Here is a 23,867-nt window from a genome sequence, read left to right as displayed (position 1 = left end):
AATTTATGGATAATTTTTTTTTTTTAAATATCAATGACAATATCATTGATTTCCATCAAAAATTCGTTATTTGCTAAAGGAAAAAATAATGGATGATTTTTTTTTATTTGGCTGCTCATAATCAACATCCGTTTGCAACGATTTAATTTTTGTATTAGTCAAACAACGAAAATGTGTTAAGTATCACTTTAACTATATTATTTTACTGCACTGAATCTACTAGTATATATATATATATATATATATATATATATATATATATATATATATATATATATATATATATATATATATATATATATATATATATATATATATATATATAAAGCATTAAAAACCAACAACACTGTATATCCTAAGTGTCGGATCTACTAAATAGATACAAGGTCACGGATGGAAATTTATATAAAGCACTAAAAATGACCAACGACACGAACAATATTAATTGTCAAACTTTCGGGACGAAGTCATAAAAACAAAGGAAATAGAGAAACAAAAACAACTAGCACTACTACTAAACTAACAAACACTAAATATTTACAGTATTACATGTTTAATATGAAGTTTATAAACAGTTGTGAACAAAGAAATCCGGAGCGCTATGAATTGCGTCCGGTCTATCGGGTGTACTCTGGTGAAATGCGATTTACATAATTGAACGAATTAATTATCGCTAATTAATTACGACCAAGCAGTAAATCGTACATTGTCTTATTCTCTCAAAATAGCCTAACTATACATGATAAAAAGAAATGAAAGATAATATGGAAGGGCAATTTTAAAATATGAATTTTGGATATATTATAAATTTGGAAATCTGATAAAAGAAATAAACAAAAATGTAAGCTGTAAAGATTTGGGTAGGTTGTTCCAGAATTGCTAATGCGAATTAACGGTGAAGTTTACATTATATAGAGAGAATGAACTTGTTTGTTACAATCCGGGATTGGGTCTAGTTCACGTTCATCCTGGTGAAGTCATTAAGTTTGTTAATACCATTAGGGCGGAATGACTTCAGCCTGTGCATCCAGAACTTTTCCTTGCCTTTTCTCTGAGCGTCCGTCCATCTTGGATTATGGTCAATAACCACTACTGTCATGTCCTCCCATTTGTGACCTTCAAGGTTAAAATGTTCACCAACGGGTTCATTGAGTTTTTTGGTCCTAATGGTAGAACGGTGATTATTGACTCTCCTGTTTCACCAACATACTGTTTGGAGCAAACTTTGCAACTGATGAGATAAATGCAGTTGTCTGTTTGACAGGACAAATTCCGTAGTATTTTGTAGCTGCGGCCTATAACAGGGCTCTTAAAGCTGTCTGTGTCAGAGCTGTGCATACAGAGAAGACATCTTTTGTCAGAGCAAGTTTTAAAGCCCCCGTTAGGTAATGGATTGTCCAATCTGGTTCTTACTACCATGTCCTTTAGGTTCCTTGGGCGTCTGTATGCAGCCAATGGGGGCTCCTTAAAGACCTCTGCCATTCGTTTATTTGAGTGGAGAATTGGCAGGTTCTTTTGAAGGATACCGCTGAGGTTCTTAAGAACGGAATGGTATGTGGTTACCAGAGGGACCCTGCCGCTATTGTCTTTTTCCTTGTAGCGTAATAGGTTTTGCCTGTCATGTCTCGCCATCTCATCAATAGCAGTTTGTACGGTTCGGGCATTGTAGCCTCTCTTGCATAAGTGGGACTTGAGGAGACCGCTTTGTTCCTGATATAAGGCAGAGGATGAACAGATGCGCCGAATTCTGGTGGTTAGACCCTTAGGCACACCCTTAAATGTGTGTGGGGGATAACAGCTAGTTGGCATAAGATACAGATGGGAATATGTGGGTTTCGTGTGGAGACTGAACTCGATTTCACTATCAGTCAGGGTAGATGTAGTATCTAGGAATATGTTTTTCGAATTAGATACGTCTACTGTAAATTTGATAGACTGATGAAAGGTGTTGGCAAACGAAATGAATGCCTCGAGGCTCTCGCGACATTCCACCCACTTCATCTCTATATCGTCAATGAAACGCAACCAGTTAAGGGGCCTAAATGGTGCTTGAAGTAGCAAGTTGCGTTCAAGTCTGCCCATGAAAATATTGGCATAAGATGGTGCCATTTTCCGTACCCATAGCAGTGCCATTAACCTGCAGGTAATGTTCTCCATTAAACATGAAGTTGTTATACTTGAGAACATGTTCAAGGAGCTTGGCAAGGGACTCGGTAGAAGGAATTTGTATGGATCTACTATCCCAGACTTCTCTACAGGCTTCGATACCCTCATCGTGCGGAATATTGGTGTACAAAGATGTGACGTCCATAGTCACGAGAAGGGTATGATCTGGAAGGCCAGTAGAGGGCGTCTTGTTAATGTAGTCCGTGGTGTCCTTGAGATAGGATGGCAAATTCTCTACGTGTGGACGGAGAATGTAAATCAGAAGATGTATTCAGAAATTTTCTCCGTGGGGTGTCCAATTGCGCTAACTATAGGGCGACCTGGCATACCTTCTTTGTGTATCTTAGGAAGCAGATAAAATTGTCCTGGTCTACAGTCAATAGGATTGAGTGTCTCATAGACGTTGATACCAATCTCGTTTTTCTAAAACATTTCGTCAAGAGTTTTGGTGATGGCGGTGGAGAATTCTTTAGTAGGGTCAGAGTCCAGTTTCTTATAGAAACGTTCGTCTGAGAGTTGTCTATGGGCCTCCGCCATGTACGTCCCCTTATCAAGTACTACTACTGTAGAGCCTTTGTCTGCTTTCTTGATTACTATGTCATCCCGATTCTGTAGAGAAGTCTGGGATAGTAGATCCATACAAATTCCTTCTACCGAGTCCCTTCCCAAGCTCCTTGAACATGTTCTCAAGTATAACAGGATTGATTTACAATGAAATGTATAGAACATGACATGGGGGTCCCCTATGGCTTTCCATACTTTTCAATTGCTTAAATACAGCAGCATATCTTGAGATTTTATTCTGAAAAATAATTATTTTTACTTCAAAGGAGATGTTTCACCACCAATTTTGACATTCTGTGCATGTAATCCATCCGTGACAGGCGGAAATATAACTTTGAAATGGGATTTTGATGAACCTGTCTTGTATGTTAATTGCACTCTACAGAACGAAACACATTTCTCTAATACACAATGTAAAGAAACTTCATGGACATCTGGAGATTTCAACGAAGGATTTTACACTTTGTTTGTTCAAGGAACAGATTTTGAAAATAATACCGCTAATCAAAAACCATTTACATGGTTTGTTGGTAAGAGATGTTAATTCAAACGTATAACCAAAATTCACACCACAATTAGATGTTCAGATTACATACACATTATTACATTTTGATGTTATGATTTTGTTTTTAGATAAGACAGGTCCAATTTTAACAATGATGAAAACTCCAACAAGGTTAAGCAATCAAAATACGGCAATATTTGAAATGATCTGCAACGAGCGGTGTCGCATATCCTGTAGTCTTACACCCAAAAACAGCTTATCTTCATTTACTCAATGTAGTGCTCAAATACAAACTCGTCATTTGATTACCAAACCTAATCTGATCAGTGGTATTGAATACAAATTTGAAGTAATGGGCATTGATGAATCTGGAAACAGGGGAGAGGCCTTACTCTATGAATTTGAAACAGGTTCGTAAATTATTTATATTTATTGTTCTTGAGTTATACCAATTACAATTTCATCCACTAAGAATTTCACTTATCAACATTCTTTTGTTTCGTGAACTGGGATGTTTTGGCATTTAAATAATATTTGAAACTATTTTGGCAATTTTCCTCTATAATATTACACATTTCCATTCAGATTTTGAACTACCATATGTTGAACAGTTGCCTAATCTTTCTGTGGAATGTCAAAACGCTCTTACTCTAAACATTACCGGAAGACCGAATGCAACAGACAACATTGGAATTAAAAACCTAACCTACAGCGATCTCATGCTCGATAATTGCAAAGTTAAAAGATCGTGGACTGCATATGACCTTGCAGAGAATAAGAATAGTATGACTCAAATAATTAGTATCATATCTAGTAGCGGACCAGTTGTTGTCCTACCTTCAGATGTTGTTATTGCATGCGGATCACTATTGCAAATTACAGAGGACGTTCTAAAACCCTCTGTTCAAGTGTACCATCCCTGTGGTCTCGAGGTATCAATTGTTTTTAAGGATCCGTCTGAAATAGGAAATGGCTGTGGGTTCACTTTTGTGAGAAATTGGACTGTCTCTAACAATTGTGGAAAAACAATTGTAGGGTTTCAGACAATAACAGTTATGGATCCTCAAGACCCAATAACTCCAAAAAGAGGCGAGATAACGGATTTGCGACCTCTTCTTAGCTGGCCCGAAGGCTTAAAAACTGCAAGATATAGATTATTTATATGGAATGCAAGAAGAAGTAGACCAAAGTCGTATAATTACTTTGGACCAAATACATGGTTTCAGTGCCGTGATCTTCAACAAGGTGAAAAATATTACTGGCAGGTTGAATATATCACCAAAGACAATATTACACAGTATAGCCCCCGATGGAATTTCGTAACAAGATCTTACATCGATCTTTCCATAATTAAAATCACGATTCCCCCTTTGGCCCACTCAGGACAATCCTTTCAAGTTCGTTGGATAGTTCAAAACATTGGCAAAGCATCAACCTCTTACTATGAGTACTGGAATGACAGAGTATATTTGGGATTTACCGAAGACATAAGTAGCGCAAGACTGGTCGCCTCAATTTTTCATCGGAAGATTATCGCAGAAAACGACACGTACCAAGGTATAACCGAGGTAAGTGTAAGAAGCTTGTAATAAAAGAAGTAAAATCTAAGTGACATTACAAGTGCATCAACATTGAATTTTTCAACAAGTTTCATGCAAACAATCTAGACTAGAATCTAGAAATTATGACTTAAACAAATTTTTTTCAGGTTAGATTACTTGTTGATGACATTGGAACAGCGTTTATATTTGTAAGCGTGGATACCTTTCGTTACCTTGAAGATCTTGACAGATCTAACAATTTTATTAGAAGTCGTAAAACTGTGAATGTACAGCTAACACCTCCACCAGATCTGATAATCGAGAATATTGATATTCCATCAACAACGTTTTCAGGTAAAACTATGTGTTATATTATTAAATGAGTTCAAACAGATTTTTGAATGTCTTTTTTATATTTATTTCAATTTAATGTAGGACAAAATATCCAACTGCAGTACAAGATCAAGAATGTCGGTAAAGGATCCACAAAATCCGGCAGTTGGACGGACTCCGTTTATTGGTCAAAGGATTCAATATATGGTATTTTATCGATTAACATGAACAGATATGAAAATATATGGTTTACATTAATTTTGTACAATTTAATTTGGTTCTTAATTCGATTGTTGAATATTTTTGTTTTATCATTTTCTAAATAGACGGATCGGACAAATTTATGTTTTCAACAACTAGAAATGAAGTTCTCTTGGCTGGGAGTTCATACCTAACAAAGCAACTTCTGAAAATTCCCCAAAATATTTACGGAGTTTTTCACATTCTCATTCGAACTGATGCGAACGATAATGTGTTCGAGTACACTGATGAAGACAATAATTGGTTGGCATCGGTATATACTAACATTTCATGCAAATCTATCATAAATTAGGTTCGAAGGATAGTGTAATTAACTTAATTCTGTGACCTGTTCTTGTTCTATCAAACTTCTTGATACATGGATATGCAATAATGCAATTCTTGTTTCAGGAACCTCTTGAGGTTACATTATCACCTCCTCCAGATCTAAGCGTAGTGAACCTTAAAATAAGCAATTTTAGGTCTACTTTTTCAACTGGAGAAATTGTGCAAATAGAGTGGACAGTACGAAATGAGGGGTCTCGGCAATCTGACGTTTCCATGTGGATAGACGCAATTGTGAGTTTAAAAGATAATTATGTTGAATATAATATCTAATACCTTAAAGATTCCTAACTAATGTATACGCATAACAACAAAAATCAATTTGAAAGAATAATGATTTGGAATTTATGCTGTTGGTTGAATAAAATGCCCGTTTAATAAATGTTGATAAAAATTTCAATTTTGCGCTGTTTTTGTTCTACCTTTCGATGGCGAGTCATTAAAATATTAAGACTGCTTTGATTGTCAGGTTTTAGAAACCAATTCGAAATGGAGAATGATCCTAGAAGAAATTTACATTCATCACACATTAATGCCATATCAGCAATATACAGAGTCCATTTTGTTTATGATTAACCCTACTGTTGAGAGTGGACGATACAATTTATGCGTTATCACTGATGAAAGTCAACGAGTATTTGAATATCAATCTCGAGAAAATAACAAACAGTGCATTCATTTCAATGTATCCCAGTCACTTCCGGATCTACAAATTGAGGAAATGTCTTTAAGTTTACATGTTGATGAATTCGGTTATAACGTTTTAAATGTCAGTTGGGCTGTACTAAACACTGGAAGTGGACCAACAATTTCAAACACATGGACTGACAGTATTACCATTCAAAATTCCCACTCTCCAAAATCTATATTTGACGTGCCTATACAATTAACATCATTAATTCCTGGTCAAAAATATTCTCAAACAGCATCGCTAAGACTAAGCGAAAGAATGTATGGCCGAATATCTGCTTTTCTTTATGCTGACAAGTTTGGGCAATTATATGAAAATGATGAAAACAACAACCAAGACAACCGGGAAATCAGTGTCCCCTTAAAAGTTCCAAATCTGAAAGTTATAGCTTTTAAGATCTTAAATAACACTGTTTATAGTGGTGAAATGATGCACATAAGATGGACAGTTCTCATTACAAATGTTGCAATATCAGACAAATTATTTTGGACAGATATATTGAAGATTAAATTTGAACCAAATGATTTCATGACTGAAACTTTCGTCAGAAAAATGAAGGGGCCTCTATTAATTGGAGATTCTTATTCTTGGACCGTTGAAGCACAGATTCCTAAAAATTTTATTGGATTTGGACACTTGAATCTAGTCATAAACAATAATAGAGGAGTGTTTGAAGGGACTGATTTACTTGATAACTCGAAAATTATATCTGTCAAAGTTTTATCCCCACCATCACCAGATTTAGTAGTAACAGCAATTCAAAATTATCTTGTGTCGAAGCAATCTCGATTGCTAGTAGTTATTTGGACTGTTAAAAATACTGGAAATGGTATGAAAGGGAAGAAAGATTGGGTAGATGATATTAGCGTGCAAGCAACAGGAGATAGCGTCAGCAAAATCTCTATAGCGTCGCAGAGACAGTCTTGGCAGCTTGAGAGTGGTGCCGAGTACATAGTTAATAAGACTTTGATAATTCCTTCGTCACTAGTTGGACATTTTCACATCAATGTTACAACAGACATTAACAATGAAGTACAGGAGGTGAATGGGGAAAACAACAACTGGAAACTAAGTGATAGCTCAATTTCCTTTCCTGAACTTCCGAAAGTCGATTTGAAAGCAATTGTTACTTCAACGGGTGCATGCCGGTTGAATGGTGTTGAATCTTTCTGTATTTCATTCAAAGTTATTAATGAGGGAGAAATATCAACAAAAACATCTTGGAATGACGCTATATTTATATGCAACAGTAACGTGAAAAGCAACCAGAAATTCGAAAAGCTTGCTCTCATCAACCACATTGGAAAATTATCACCTGGAGAATCTTACTCTGTGAATACGTCTGTACTATTGCCGTTTGAAATAAGCGATGAAGAAAACTACATTATAGTACTACCTGATTATATGGACAACTACCAGTCCAGAAACAGACTTCAGACAATTGATTGCTCTGTTACACATGGACATTTTCCAATAAAAGATCTTCTAGAGTATCAAATGCGTACATTTTGTGCAAATCTTCAAGTAGATATGGTCTCTAAAGCGTATTCATTTACAGCGGGTGAACTAATTAATGTTGAATATAACATAAGTAATTCAGGATTCTGTGATGTGAAAAAACAACTCTATGTTGCAATATACATAAGCAGCAGTATTGAGGATGATCCGTTTGAATGGAAAATCAACACAACGCAAATATCGGACTCTATATCCAAAAATGAGACGAAATCTTTTTCCTCTTTAATTCAACTTCCTTTTGATATAGAGAGTAAAGACTACTTTCTGGTGATGCAAGTTGATTCCCGACACGAATTAATTGAATTAAACGAAAACGATAATATTGCAATATCTGTGTTGAAAATTAAACAAAATATTCGGACAGATATAGTGGTATTTAACGTGAGTTCACCAGAGGAGACTGAGTACGGTGAGAAATTAACCGTTCAGTGGTCCATCTTGAATAACGGTTCCGAGCAAGTTAGTGGATACAAATGTGATTCTGTTTATCTGTCACAGGACAGTCAATGGAGCGTGACTGATGAACTTCTAGGTAAAATGCAGTGTGGTCGTATTAGCATTCATAACAGAACCTCTGGGGGTATCGTCGAGACATATTCTGCTATACTACCACCGTTGGCATCAGAGACCTATAAAACAATTGTAAAGAGTCGCACAAATTTTGAAGACTACAACCAAACAAACAATATTGGTGTATCCATAAACAGCACATTTGTTCGATATCCGATCTGCAGCCTTGAGCAAAATAAATCTTTTTCCATATCTCCAAATCAACTAAAGATCTTTTTAATACCTTCTGTTCCTGCAGCACAAACTATGATCATTCGAACAGAATGCAATGTCTCGTTTGTTTTTCACGAAGTTTATATCAAATATGAAAGTGCACCGAGTGAGTATGATTTCGACTACTCGGTTGAAGATCCATTTAAATCTTATCAAGAAATTGTTGTAACAAATACACGTGGAGGAAATTATTATATTTTATTGAAGACGTCCGGTTCAAGAAATATAAACAACCCTGTCTTTCTTTCTCTCCTACCTAAGCTTGCTAAATTTGAAGTAATTAATTCTTTTCCAAAAACAGCAACAGCTCGCGGAAATATAACATTGAAAATAAGTGGAACTCTTCTTCCTGAAAATTTTTCCGCCTGCTTATTTAATTCTACTTTCACTGTTCAGAGTGATAAGGAATACTGGTTTTCATCATCGTTAGTTGCCGCAACATTTGATGCCGCGCATTTGAAGAAAGACTCAACTTACAGTTTAAACCTGACTGATCATGATTCTCAAGTAATATCCAGTTTCCAAAATGCATTGATTATAAAAAATGGTAGAGATGGATATATCACGGTAAAGATATCTATGCCAGAAACTCTTTTCCTTGGGCAGAGAGATACTATGCATGTTGATATTAAAAATTCTGGTGACTCTGAAATGTATTCTCCACTGATTCACATTGAAGCAATTGGTGGTCAGTTAAAGTATATTCATGATTTTGAAAATGATGATTGGACTAGTGGTAGGACAATTGTAATTGGATCTCCTGATGGTCCTGCTGGAATGTTATTACCATTAGAAGCAAGCAGGCTGCAATTTGAAATCAGATCATCCACTCCAAACGTACCAAATGAAATGAAAGTAGTTGTCTCGAGAATGAAGTATTCGAACGAAAAACACTCATATATAAACATGAAGCTTACGATGAAACCAACTTTTCTAGAGGAAGCTGTATGGGATGTCATTTGGCAAAATTTCATCGGACTTGTTGGTGAATCATGGTTCTCCCTTCAATATAAAATTTCTGAGGTGATGAATGAAATATCTGTATTTGGTCTTCGTCAATATAGTTTGGACAATGTTGTTAAACATCTCTTGTACATAGCTGAGGGTCTTTGCGAGGAAAAATATATGGTGAAAGCTTTCGACTTTGGGAAGGCAAGTCAATTTGGAGTAAAATTAGATATAATCCGTTTATATCCTCGGCGCTTTGGTCTAAGAAGAGGAAAAGGTCCAATAGGATTAGGATGGATGATGCCCTATTGGTATGAAATCAAATACATTTTAAGAAGTATATTAATTTTTCATTTTTGACAATAAAATTCGAAATATCTTTGTTTTTTTTTTTTTAGTGTAACAGATTAAACTTGGAATATTCATTTATAATAGGGAAACATCTTTGGTTGGCATAGACGAAGGTCTTGCAATACTTAACTGGAAAAGAGAGGAGATCGTATTTACAGCGTATGGAATCGGAATGTACAGTAACGCGGAATGGGGAAATCTAACGCTCTCCTTTCAGGGTAACATATCATCATTTAACTTTAGTGGAATTTGACAGATAGATAAAGATTAGATTTCAATTTTGTTACAATTTCAGTGTTTTTTCTTTGTGTTTATATATCTCTAGGATTCTTCACTTGTAGATACACTTTCATATTTGGATACTGAAACGAACGAAGTTTATCACTTCAACTTCACAACTGGAAAGATCGAATATGTTATCCAAGAAAATGAGAAAATTGAGTTTACTTACGACATAAATGGTCGTCTCTCTTCACTATATTCCGAGTACATGGAAGTTGATATTATCTACAATGAACATAACAATATAGCAGAAATATCTAGACGTGACAATTCGACTTCTGAATATGAAAAATGGTAAGTAAAGTGTAGTCATCAAACATAATGTCGGTGATATGATACTATGTCATGATATTGGATTATGAGATTATTAAATTAAATATTTTTGTGTATTTATCATGATGTATTGATATATTTTGAATAAACCTAATGATTTGTGGATCTGAAAGAATTATGCATTTAAGATGTTCACATTCTAACATGCAATACCACCTGGCCATTCTGCTAAAGATCAATCTTTCTGAAAATTTGCTAAAAAAACTATTTAAAATCTTATTTACATTATTTTAACTTTTTTCAGTTCCTATGGCTACAATGAAAGAGGCTATCTATCTTCCGTTTATTGTGGCAATCAGAAAATTTCTTATAAGTACAATGAAAACGGTGATCTTGTGACAATTAATGAAGGCAGAAGTATGAGAAAAGCTTTCCGGTACACTCTCAATCATCTTCTTAGATCCGAAGAAAACTTTATAAATGATGAGCTAATTTCAAAGAAAATTTATCACGATTTCCAAAATGGAAGACTTGACATAATACACGTACCACAAAATACCAAAGAATCTTACTGGGTATCTCATGAAGGAAATATCATAGGACATAAGAAGAATAGGTATCCGATCGTGAAAACCTTACGGAGGCAAAATGTAGCAGAAACCATGGAAGGGGATTTGGTGAGCAAAACTGTCATTTAATTCATTTGAAGGTTTACCTATTTCCCTTCATTTACAAAAGTGAAAACAAAATATGCATCTGAAACTTATCGGTATTCATTTTTTACAGATCGTGAAGAAACTCATAACAAGTGGTGAAATAACAGAAGTGCAAGATGCCAATGGTGATAGTATTGGGTTTTTAAACAACGACGATGGATATCGTGTAGTTTATGTGGATGGTAATGTAAATCCTTACTATCTGTTCAGGTCACGCAACAATTCTATACATACGATAAAATATCCTGACAACTCAAATGAGACATATGTTAGCTTGGGTGATGTCGTTGTGCACAAAGACCAAAGAGGAATAGAGAGTACGTATTATTATGATAAGTTTCAGAGATTGACACTGCGAGAATCAGAAGTCAACTATGTTCAGTTCAAATATACAGAAAATCATAAGATACAGTCTATCAAGGATTCACAATCCCAAATCACCTTTATGTATGACGAATTTGGACGACAGAAAGGGTTCACTACTGAGGTTAACGTCACAGTATTTAAAACTGTCGATGATTCCAATCGTCTGAGAAACATAAGGATTGAATCCGACCCTTATGACATAGTATATGATTATAATTTGTATGGAAACATAAAATCTGTGAAGGACAACACTGATGGTAAAATCATTGTTACAGCAGTTTATTATGAAAATGGGTTAATAAATACAAAAATTCTTGGAAATAATGCTACCACACATTATGAATATGATGAGAAAATAAGGCTTCCTAAGGTGATATCAAATTTTTACCCAAATGGCACAGTGTCTTCTGAGTTTAGATACACATATGACATGAGAGGACGACTTTCCTCTATGCAGACAATTGATGGCACATGGAGTTTTGCTTACGATTTATCTGGACAACTCATATCGATGAAGGATCCATTCAACGCGACGACCCTCCTACAATATGACCAAAGCAAAAATCGACTATCTGTGATTCAAAACGGCATTTCAAAACTCTACCAAGTGAACAGTTTAAATCAGTATGTTTCCATTGATGGCGAACAACATTCCTATGATAAAAATGGAAATATGTTGAGGAAGTCAAATCTTTTAATGGAATATGATTTAGATAATAGAATCTCTTGGTTTGCCTCTGAAAACGTAACGTGTCAAATTCAATATAATACACTTGGCCATATAAGAAGAAAAAGGTGCAATGACAGTGATGTGACATATTTGACAGATATATCGGGAAGAATATTAAAACAGGTAAATTCTTGTGTAGAAAAATTAACATTTATGGAGGAACTTATTTATTGCGATGTGATAAATCTATATCAACATTATAACTAAAAAAAAAATTAAAAACCACACACATTTATTGTTAATTCGTAATTTGTTGTATAATAATGGAGTGGTAACTAAATCAAAAAAATATAAACTTACATATATTGCAAATAAAGATGTAATTCAAACGTCTCAGAGTTTCTTATAGACAAGACTGTGAATGTTCCAGCAACAAATCTTATACGTAATTTAAAATGTAAACTTAGATGCTCTCTTCTTGTTGTAGATAGAAGAATCTCAAGGAGTCACTAAGTACCATATTTATTCCGACGGATTAGGCTTAATTGCAACAAAAGAAAATAACAAATATTTTTATTATCAATATGATGGCTTTGGGTGAGTTTTTGTTCTCCCTCTTAATTTCTTTTTTTTAATTTTATCTTCATTTTCCTCTTTTGAACATCATTATTGCTTTGTTTCTTTTTGTATTACTTGTCATGTTTAATTTTCGGGACTCCCTGTCCCTTCCTCAGGACAAAGAAAAAGTTATGAAGGCATAAAAACAAAAGAAATAGAGAAACAAAAAAACAAAAACAAAACAACTAGCACTACAATTAAACTACCAAACACCTATTTATTTACAATGTTGCATTTCAAATTAGACATGTAACATTGTAAATATATAAGTGTATGATAGTTTAATTGTAGTGCTAGTTGTTTTTTGTTTCTCTATTATCTTTTTTATGACTTCATAACTTTTTCTTTGTCCTTTCTTTGATGATAATTTTATTGTTCGTGTCTTTGGTCATTTTTAGTGCTTTTTATAAAATTTAATTTTTGACCTTGTATCTATTTAATAGATTCCGACACATTGGATTTACAGTGTTGTTGGTTTTCTAGTGCCTTATATATATATATATATATATATATATATATATATATATATATATATATATATATATATATATATATATATATATATATATATATATATATATATATATAATTGTATATAGGGCTATTATACAGGGCTTTTTTTGCCCCGTGTTATTTTGGCTCTTTCACTATTGTAAACAATTTTGCCACGATTTCGATTCGTCCAGCATAAGAGACAACGCTTTCTTTATTTGAATTCGTCACGCTTCAAATTCGTCTTTTTGGAACAGGGGGCGAAAGGGGCGAATATAAATCGGGGATGAAAATTTTCCAGAACACAGTTTTAGTATTTTATTCATTCATTTTTTTTATTTTCTTGCAAAATACAGTAAAACACGCTTATAACCAAGTGCCAGGGAGGGACGGTTTTGCTTTGTTAAAAACGTAATTCGTTATATCCGTCAAGTTCCCAATATTTTTAAAAGACATGGAGAATGAAAATCGTTTCGCTGTAAGCCTCAATTCATAATGAGCGTGTCCATTATAAGCGTGTTTTACTGTGTTCTATCTTCGATAATAAAATTTTTATGGAGTGTAAAGCTAGTAGAGTTTGTAAGTATATTTTCTTGCTGTAGGTCTGTTGTGAATATCTTAGAAAGACAAGGAGAAACTGTAGATAGTTTTGCTTATGAACCATTCGGGGCTGTCTTATCGTCATCCAAAGGAACGCAAGATCACTTTCGATACCTCGGACAATGGGGAGTGCTTACATTTTTTGAAATGCCCAGTATATATATCTTTGGTTCAAGACCGTACGATTCTAAAAGTGGACGTTTTTTCACCAAAGATCGAGAAGGAATATTTTGTCAACAGCCTAACCTTTACATGTTTAAAGGAAATAATCCTTTAAATATGAATCTTGTGCAATACCTCAATGAAAATCAACGCTGTAGTCTTAACGAGCTAGGTAAAGATATTTTACTTAATATCATTATAACACATTTAACAATTCTGTTCAGATACACTCATAAGATATTCCCACTGATTAAGTGACCCTTTTACTTTTTATTTGTTAATGTTTTATTGTTTTATCCATGTCCACAAAAATATCCTAATGCATGTTTCGGGAATTAAATAAATTACTATGTGCATAATACCTCTGTTTGCAGATGTAGAAACAACAGTGGATCATTCTTACAGAAAAGCTGTGTCCAGACTCTACGAAGGGAACAATGCATATCTCCTCAAAATCCAGAGGAGAAAGAGATCAGTTAATGAAAACGAACAAACAAGCCAAAAACAAACCTCAACTGACAATAAAAAATCAACCACCAAACCACGTCGAAGAAAACGTTTTAACGAAGGGAATGGAATTAATAATATCATTGATGATTTTAAGGAATCAAATAAATATTATCAGGGACTTTCAGACTGTGGGAAACATCTTGTAGACAAAGGTGTAAATAAAGTTGTTGGTTGGGTAAAAAAATCTCTTAAAGCTACACCTTGGGGCAGAGTCGCCATGGGGATAATTGATGTGGGTGGATTTTTATACAAACACAGAAAGTGCATTCTATCTCCATGTGACTGCTTAGACAATGCGATACAGGTAATGGCTGAATCATTACATTATCAATTTCAATTTAACTAAGCCCTTTTTTCTTGGGAATTGAGTAACGCACATGCATTATATGATGTGCCAATTTTAACAACTGCTTACAAATGATATGTTGATGCTAACAAAGACGAGATTCTTTCAGTCATATCATGATACCAAAAAGAAAATAGAGTCCCTTTTGAATGATGCCAATGCTCGGCGGGATGCTATGAACAAATTCTGTGATCGTTGGAATCCTCCATGTAGAATTGTAGACAGTGCAGTAAGTATTCCCAAATATTTATGTTTGTATATGTCTACTTGTATTAATGTGCAATAAGAATAAAATAATTGGCCTTTTTAACATTGCGATTTCTATTAAAATTGTTTTATATAGTGTCTTTAATTATTGGTAGAATAAGAAAATTCGATTCGTTTTTAAACCAGTACTCCAAGTTTAATGTGCCTGATAAACATTGTTAAAGGTACATTTAATAAAGTATCTCAAGGGGTTATTTAAAACGATTTTTTTTTTGCAGCCTTCATTTGCTTGCAAAGCTGCCGGGGCTGTCATCAATAGTCAATTTCACCATTTCAAGGGTGGATTACAAAGAATGTATGACAAAGTAAAACCATACACCGAAAAATTAGATAAAGTGGCGGACTTTGCATCAAAGGCTTGCGATGATCCTTCCAAATTAGGGGAAGAATTCACGAGATGGATTGGCTCATTTGATCCCGTATTATTACTTTTTTAACAAGATATTTTCTTTAATAATTATTTTAGCCAATGAAATACAATGTAGATTATTAATTGTTATTCATCGATATTAAATATATTAGGATAAATTACTTTGATTTAATTCGGAAAGAATACATGATACATGTATATATGTTTCTTGCTCTTAGAATGATATACTGGGACCAACAGGATACGGAGCAGCCAGATTTATAACCTCCAAAGCAGAGTTGGTTTACAAGATACGATTTGAAAATATGGAAAATGCAACAGCACCAGCCCAAAGAGTTTTCATCGAAATAATCTTTCAGCATAAACTTAACTCGAGAACCTTCCGTCTGGGAAGCTTTGGATTTGGAGAATTTGTTAAAGAATTGAGTTTCAAGCAATCTTTTATACAGGTAAGCACATAATTATCCTCTCTGAGGTCATTTCTTTTCTCCAACATCTTTATGACAAAGGTCTTTTGAAAGACTTTTGAAAGGTTGCAAAATAAATGTTGAAGTACTTTTGCAGGAAACTGTAAACCTCACAGAGGAGTACGGTGTTTTTGTTCATATAAGGGGTGGATTAGACGTCATAAACAATAAGGCAACATGGGAATTTCAGGCTATAAATGGAAGCACTGGTAAAAGAAATAATTTAGTCATCCTTTTATAATTCAACCGTTGAATATTTTTTCAATGTGTACGTTTTTTCCATTAAAAATATAATTTATCGCTGAATCTTTAAGTAAAGCTTGTACATGTATGGAGTAGTAATTCCCTAGGTTTTCTCAATTAATAACTCTCTCTCTCTCTCTCTCTCTCTCTCTCTCTCTCTCTAAATATATTTCAGGATTACCTCCCTCGGATCCATCAGTCGGGTTTCTTCCCCCAAACAACGGAACAACGGGACAAGGATTCGTCACTTTCTCCATTAGACCAAGTTCTGATGTCAAGTCTTTGGATAAGATAACTGCCAAAGCTGTCATCATATTTGATCAAAACGAACCCATAGATACGCCTGAAATATTTAATACAGTAAGTTTCAAAAAGAAGTGACATTTTCATGAGATCTTAAAATCTAATAAAGGACCCTTATGAAATCATCCTAATTGTAAAACGTCAGAGCTTCGTGGGATATTATTACCAGCTTATTAAAACATTATCTTGTAGATTGATGACGATCCTCCGTATGTTCATAATGTCTCTGTTAATAGGGAGGCTATGGTTTATGGATCATTAATCTTAAATCTAGATGTTATAGACAACGAAAGCGGCTTAGATTACATTGATATACTTTATGCAGGTAAGATTTATGAAATCTTACAAAATAAATTGATTATTATATAAAAAGATACATTTATTTGTTAATGCGCCCGTTATTGGCAAGATGTTATGTTTTGTTCGCTGCCCATTTGTTGATATTATTGTTTTGATTGCCATTGTTTTTTGTTGTTGCTCTGTTTTGATTTTTCTGCTTTTTTCTTTGCCTATGCCTCCATTGCATATCCATTTATAATTACTTGATCGTGAGTTCCTAATTTATGGTGCTGTAAGTGAATCTTTATCCAAGTATGATTTGTAAACAATTACAGGACTGCGTATCTCTCTCCTTTGTGACCAAGTGTAACATTGTCCTTTTTGCTCTATAGCATTTCAATAAAAATGAATGAACTTCCCAATATATACAACGTTTGTTAGACAAATATGTGTCCCTGATAAAGCTCCGAAGACAAACTACTTTTAGCACTTTCTGGTTTTTCTTTAGATTCGGATTTGGTTCTTTTGGTAAGTGACGTAAGAGAAAATGCAGTATCCCTACCTGTGGATCCCGGAAAAAACCACACTATAATTATTTATCCCGTTGATAAGATCGGAAACTCTGGAACACTCCAAACCGTTTCATCGAGCAACATTTTCACCTTATTTTACCCACGCCCAGAAGGTAAACAATCATGTATGAAGGTCATGCATATCAAATTTGTTCAATATGTACAAAATAACATCATAAGTTACTACAATTTCTAAATTTCCTTACAGTGCGATGTAATGATCTGAACAATTGTTCTGGGAATGGGCGTTGCGAAGCCATCAACTTTTGCTCGTGTTTTGATGGATTTTATGGAAGAAACTGTGCAGAAAGTGAGTCTATTTTTTATAGATACACTGCTTAGTTATTAAACAGAGACACATTTTACCTAAAATGTCCATTTTAGCTTCACCACCCTTGGATCCGCCACTACTGGATGTGTTTTCTGGAGACCAGGGCAATTCTACTTTGCCACTGTATCTCTCTTCAAAACTAATCACGAATGTGAAGAACGCTGACATATCCATTCAATGCAAGGGTTTCCCTGACCAATCCCTTTTCTCGGTGGGAACCGTCAAGGGAGATACACTTCATTTAGGTGCAACAGATTTTGGTGATGTCCTTTACATGCCTCCACCGGAATATGTTGGCAATTTTTCCTTACAAATTTCATCATTTGTATCCGTGATTGATTCCTCTGATATAAGTAAAAGAGAAACCACAATACAGGTCACAGTCAAGCACAGCGTCAGCAATATGGACAGGCAGAAGTTTAAGGAGACGTATTTTGGTATGGAACTCTTTGGTTCAATAGCACTTTTTCTTCTTTTTTTTATATATATTTCTGTTTATTCATTCAATTTTAATTTGTTTACTTATTTATTTATCTATCTACATGTATCATTTTATTCCGCATTATATTTTAGATCCTCTTCCTTATATATAGAAAATACATGGACAAATATCTATATAGTTATCTGACTTTACAATACCTGTATTATGGCATGCTATGGCGTGTAAAACGTTGCATTATTGTAATTTTTTGTTATTCCTATTCAAATTTTGCCATTCTTATTCTAAAACACATCATTCCTATTCAATAAGTTGTTATTCCTATTCGAAAACATGTGATTCCTATTCGATAATTTGTTATTCCAATTCGAAAACGTGATTCTTATTTGAGAAATTTTGTCATTCCAATTCGATAATTGTGTCATTCTTATTCGACATTTAAACGACTTACATTCCATAAACATGTTATTCCGAATAACATCTGCTTGGGGGGTTGGGGGGGGGGTGGTACAACATTGAAAAACATATCATTCCTTTTCGAAAACATACAATTCCTATTCGATAATCTTGTTATTCGATAAATGATAAAATTATGGAATAAGAATAACAATATTAACGAATATGAATCGTATGTTTTCGAATAGGAATGGTGTTTTCGATTAGGAAAAACAAGTTCATTACATATAAATCACATAATTTTCGAATAAGAATGACAAAATTATGGAATAGGAATGACAAAATTATCGAGTAAGAATGACAAAATAATCGAGTAAGAATGACAAAATTATCGAGTAAGAATGACAAAATTATCGAGTAAGAATGACAAAATTGTCGAATAGGGTTGACAAAATTATCGAATAAGAATTACATGTTTTCGAATATGAATAACAAGTTCATTACATATAAATCATATAATTTTCCAATAAGAATGACAAAATTATGGAATAGGAATGACAAAATTATCGAGTAAGAATGACAGAATAATCGAGTAAGAATGACAAAATAATCAAATAGAAATCACATGTTTTCGAATATGAATGACATGATATCGAATAGAAAACACATGTTTTCGAATATTTATGATATATTTTGGAATAGGAATCATGCTTCTTTAAATAGGAATAACAATTTATCGAATAGAAATGACAAATTTTCGAATAGGAATCATATTTTTTGAATAGGAACAACAACTTATCGAATAGGAAATATAATTTTATCGAATAGGAATGATATGTTTTAGAATAAGAATAATAAGTTATTTAATTAACTTAAAGAATAACAAAAAGTATAATAATGCAACTTCTTACACACCATTGCATTCTTAAATAAAAATGTAAATCATTTCACCATTTTAGGACCTACAAAAACCGACACAGCTCCTTTGATGACGGCGGGTATATGTACAACTGTTACTGGTCTGTTCACAACAATTCTCCTCATGTATGGATGAGCCTCTTTGATCAAGATATTTATTTGTTGTGCCTAATAAGCTGTGTGAACCCGTTTACATTTTAGGAGAAGGATTCAAGCACACCTTGAACATCTTTTAATGCTTATAAGCTAGTGCATTAACTTTTAATTCAATGCAGAGATATTGTGTTGTTTCTGTACAGAGACCAGAAAAACACCCAATCCTCACTAGAAATTTTATTTTGATTTGAACCATTAAGTATAAATATGTTATGTATTGACAATAAACGCGGAACTCTAAAAATCATAATCATCTCAAAAGATCACAGTGTTTGTAAAATACTGTTAAGATGTATTTTTTAACTCTCTTATCATAAAATGTAACCTTGGCGAAGATTGCACACAAATTAAGGCACAATCGTCTGAAGTCCGAAATGATTTAATGTTGTTCCATATTGTCAAACATCAAGGTTATTCACGAAAGTATAGCTATGTGAAATGGGTTTTCAAACCACGCACCTTTTATTTACTTCTGAAATGAAATTGTATTCGTGAATGTTTACTTTTAGTATATGATTATGTGGATAAATGCATAGATTGGATTTTTTCATTATGTTTTTAGAAGATCGTATTTACATGTAACAGAGGCATTTTTAAACCTGTTTAAATATAACGTGGACCTTTTATGTTTTATCAGATCTTCAATCATATTTAATATGAATAGTATAGTGTATTCGTAGCATTCTCATGTGCTTAATGAATTAGTAGGTTTTCATACATTCTAGAGTATCCAATTTTCTAATATTTTATATTGTACAATTGTTGTTTTATTTTAGTCTGATATAGTATTTTTATATATGTTTGTACTTATATTTGGTTTAATATATATTCCATGTATTTTATAGAACACCAGTGCCAAGCTGCATGGGCTCTCTCATTGAAATTTGTTGTCACTCTGTCTTTGCCCCATGCCATGTGGCATCTGACAACTTTACACTTTTTTCCCGCTAGAACCACTAGGCCAGTTTCTACCGAAATTACTTAAACCATACTTGGGTAAAAAGAATTCAATTTTTGTTCATAGAAAAATTGGGATTGTTTTTAAATTTTCTTCATCAGAACCGTTACTACAAGAAGATTTTAAGTACTTTTTTTTAATAAAAAGTATATTGATTAATGACATTTGTGGTCGTAATACGAGTTCAAAGTTCCTTCAAAACCTTGTACAGAACAGCTAGGTTGATTCAAATTACACAGCCTGTAAGTTAATTGACCTAAATTATCAAATTCGTTCATTTTATGACCTTGAGATATAAGTTACCACAGAGGTTCACAGAGGATATAAAGAAATATTTTTACAAATCAGAAAGTCTCTGTTAGTTGAATTAACAAGCGACATCCGTAGTAATGTTTTGATACTAGGTTTGGACTAAAATAGTCATAATTTTCTAATAAAAATATACAATATCATCCACATAACAGCTGGGTTATTAAAGTCTGTGTGTAGTACTAATTCATATATTATAATGTCATTATCTTAAGAATATGCAGATGTCATAATAGGCAGGGATTCATTTCAGAAAAGGATGTTCAGATTTTTATAGAAAGACTCTCTTTCTACAGGAAGTTAATTAATTATTCAATAACCATCCATTTGTTTTACTGCAAATAGCTCAAGTTTGTGAATTCGAACATATACTTTCCCAGAAGAGATCGGTGTGGTAGCAGAAGTTAAAAAAATTATACTATTATCTAACAAGATAATTCCAAATGTATTTTTCTGCATCATGCGACCCATGTGAGCGTTGTGTAAAGTACGGTCCCTTCTTTTCTTTCTGACCAGTCAGCTTTGTCATTGCTTGTATGAATCAATAAAGTTTTTTTTTTCCTTTTTTAATTTTTCTATTAATGTATTGATCAGGAGGGAAATGCATCGGAGCATCCATCCAAACCTGAACTGGTACAATGAAACATAAACATACTAAAAGCATTGTACATGCATCTCTGAACAATACAGGGCATAGAATGAAATATGGAGATAAAGAACAGTATTCAAACTCAAAGTCCATTGAAACAATACAAATCGGGAGCAGAGCAAACACGGACCTCCAAAAACATCAGAGGTGGGATCAGGTGCCATGAAAGAGTGAGCATCCCCTGCCGACCGGTCACATCCGCCGTGTGCCCCTTGTCATGATCGGTATATAACGAAAAAAATCCGTCGACAATTCAGTGTGTAAATAATGGCCTTACAATTAGTATGGAAAACGTCAGTCAGCATTTTACCCAATGATGGATATTTACTGACAAGGTTATTGCATCGATGATAGAAATTCCGAATAATGATGTTTAAACGAGACTGTTGATATTCTTGTTTCATCAACTTGTTTGTCAATAACTTAACTCGTTTTAGAAATTGTTCATATGTAGAGCATGCTCTTGCGTATCGAATCAACTGAGAGATATACACCCCATATGCAGGTGATAAGGGAATATTGCTGCATAAGTAAGGGAAGTTGACGATTGAAAAGTTAAAGTCGTAACGTTTATCATAAAGCTCTGTTGTTCGATTACCATTACGTCTTTTCTAGTAAAATATCCAAATATGAAACAGATGTGTCAGACTCTGTGGTATCTTTCATTTCACTGGGAAATCATCATGTCGACATATGAATGAAAATAACTATTGTTAATTGATAATACATCGTCGATATATCTAAATGTCGTGTTGAAGGCCACAGCAAGAGATTTCCTTTTCTCATGTATAAAATTTTGAATAAATTCTGCTTCATATGAATACGAAAATAGGTCTGCTAACAACGGTACCCATGGGAATTCCAACAGATTGTTGGAAAACCTTGGTCTCCAAAAACCACATAGATATTGTCAATCAGAAACTCAAGCATCTTTTGATATCAACTGCAGAGTGCTTGTGTGTACAATCAGAATGTTTTTTAACAAAATAATTTTGCAAATGACTAATGACAAGGTAAGTAAATTTACGAGTTCCATTTTTATTGAAAAAGCAACTGTCAATGCATGATGTCAAAAAGCCTGGACTTTAATGTGTCGTGGGGAATGGTTGTATACAGAGTTGAAAAGTCGTAAGTTTTCATGTTATTGATTTTGGTAAAATTTTATTTCAAATTTTCCAAAATAAGTTCCCTGGAATTTTTAAGTATCCATATCTGATTTACACCACTTCTCGAACATATTGTTGCACAGTACTCCTGAAGTTTCTCCTTCACTGCTTTTAATATTTTAGTGAGTAGTAAAGAGAGAGGCTAAATTGGTAGAACATTTACTGGAATCCACTATGTATCTTTGTTTGTAAGGATTTTTATGAAGTTTCGGAATCCAATATAAATATGGTAATTCAAATTCATTTTGTTTGTTGGGATTATTAAAAATATTCAAAACTGACATATGATTTTGACGAATTTCTTCCTCAGAAAGGGAGCTATGGGTATAAGTTTGATTGCCACTTGTAGAATTAAAGCCTAGTTCTCCTAAAAGACAATTAAAATAATGAGCCTTACAAAGACAATGTTGTTACCTGTTTAGTCAGCTGGGACCAGTACATACTGATTGTGTAGTCTATCTAATTCTTTTTTCACTTCTGAACTATTGAAAACAGAAGGATAGATGGTTTTTATATTGTCCCTCGATCACTTAATGCGAGATTTTAACATACATCTGATACATTTAATCCATTCTGACAAAGGGTCAATGTCTTCTTTTTCATGTCTGGCCCACAAATACTCAAAAATAAATCTGCTCCAAAAACTTTATCCTGGAACGCTGACACCGACAACAAGGGTATTACGTAAGCCCCCAACTTTGTTAAGGTGAGCTAAAAATTTTACTGTGAGCCATGCCTTTGTCAAGTAATAATCCTATGTCCTTGTGACAATTATGAAAAACCATTATTCAAAGAAACAATTCTTCTTAATAATTGAGAACCAAAGAAAATTTAAAGTTTACATGTATTATTGATAAAAGAATGGGTGGCTGAACGAGCATGAGGAGATTATATATATCTTGGAGACTTGTGGGAAGATTCATAGTACTTGGGTGTCCTTTACACCCCACTGTTCCGCTGAAAAAGGGGGGGGGGGGGGGGGCTTCAGCTCCATCTGCATCAGATGGCTAAAGTATCATGGGTG

At 33.8% G+C, this 23,867-nt stretch overlaps 1 protein-coding gene across 1 annotated transcript in view; it reads left to right on the top strand.

Annotated features, from left to right (window-relative positions):
• Positions 1-21,592, top strand: part of LOC133185335 (uncharacterized) — a 39,872-nt gene extending 18,280 nt beyond the window's left edge. Inside the window, exons 11-35 of the mRNA XM_061320479.1 lie at positions 2,997-3,260; positions 3,364-3,645; positions 3,821-4,803; positions 4,944-5,130; positions 5,212-5,316; positions 5,436-5,623; positions 5,761-5,928; positions 6,164-9,945; positions 10,070-10,203; positions 10,327-10,561; positions 10,845-11,217; positions 11,327-12,475; positions 12,780-12,889; positions 14,005-14,336; positions 14,539-14,978; positions 15,130-15,249; positions 15,506-15,706; positions 15,876-16,106; positions 16,222-16,333; positions 16,543-16,727; positions 16,863-16,995; positions 17,458-17,634; positions 17,730-17,831; positions 17,906-18,289; positions 19,647-21,592. Of these exons, the coding sequence (XP_061176463.1) occupies positions 2,997-3,260; positions 3,364-3,645; positions 3,821-4,803; positions 4,944-5,130; positions 5,212-5,316; positions 5,436-5,623; positions 5,761-5,928; positions 6,164-9,945; positions 10,070-10,203; positions 10,327-10,561; positions 10,845-11,217; positions 11,327-12,475; positions 12,780-12,889; positions 14,005-14,336; positions 14,539-14,978; positions 15,130-15,249; positions 15,506-15,706; positions 15,876-16,106; positions 16,222-16,333; positions 16,543-16,727; positions 16,863-16,995; positions 17,458-17,634; positions 17,730-17,831; positions 17,906-18,289; positions 19,647-19,741 (10,472 nt within the window). The 3' untranslated portion in view covers positions 19,742-21,592. The remainder of the gene's footprint in view (positions 1-2,996; positions 3,261-3,363; positions 3,646-3,820; positions 4,804-4,943; positions 5,131-5,211; positions 5,317-5,435; positions 5,624-5,760; positions 5,929-6,163; positions 9,946-10,069; positions 10,204-10,326; positions 10,562-10,844; positions 11,218-11,326; positions 12,476-12,779; positions 12,890-14,004; positions 14,337-14,538; positions 14,979-15,129; positions 15,250-15,505; positions 15,707-15,875; positions 16,107-16,221; positions 16,334-16,542; positions 16,728-16,862; positions 16,996-17,457; positions 17,635-17,729; positions 17,832-17,905; positions 18,290-19,646) is intronic.
• Positions 21,593-23,867: the final 2,275 nt, after the last annotated feature.

Source organism: Saccostrea echinata, unplaced genomic scaffold (assembly GCF_033153115.1).
Source record: "Saccostrea echinata isolate AGI-Se365-2 ecotype Australia unplaced genomic scaffold, CSIRO_AGI_Sech_v1 ptg000012l, whole genome shotgun sequence".
NCBI classification, from domain to species: Eukaryota; Metazoa; Mollusca; class Bivalvia; order Ostreida; family Ostreidae; genus Saccostrea; species Saccostrea echinata.
Note: the sequence above shows the minus strand (reverse complement) of the source record. Positions and strands in the feature narration are given on the sequence as shown.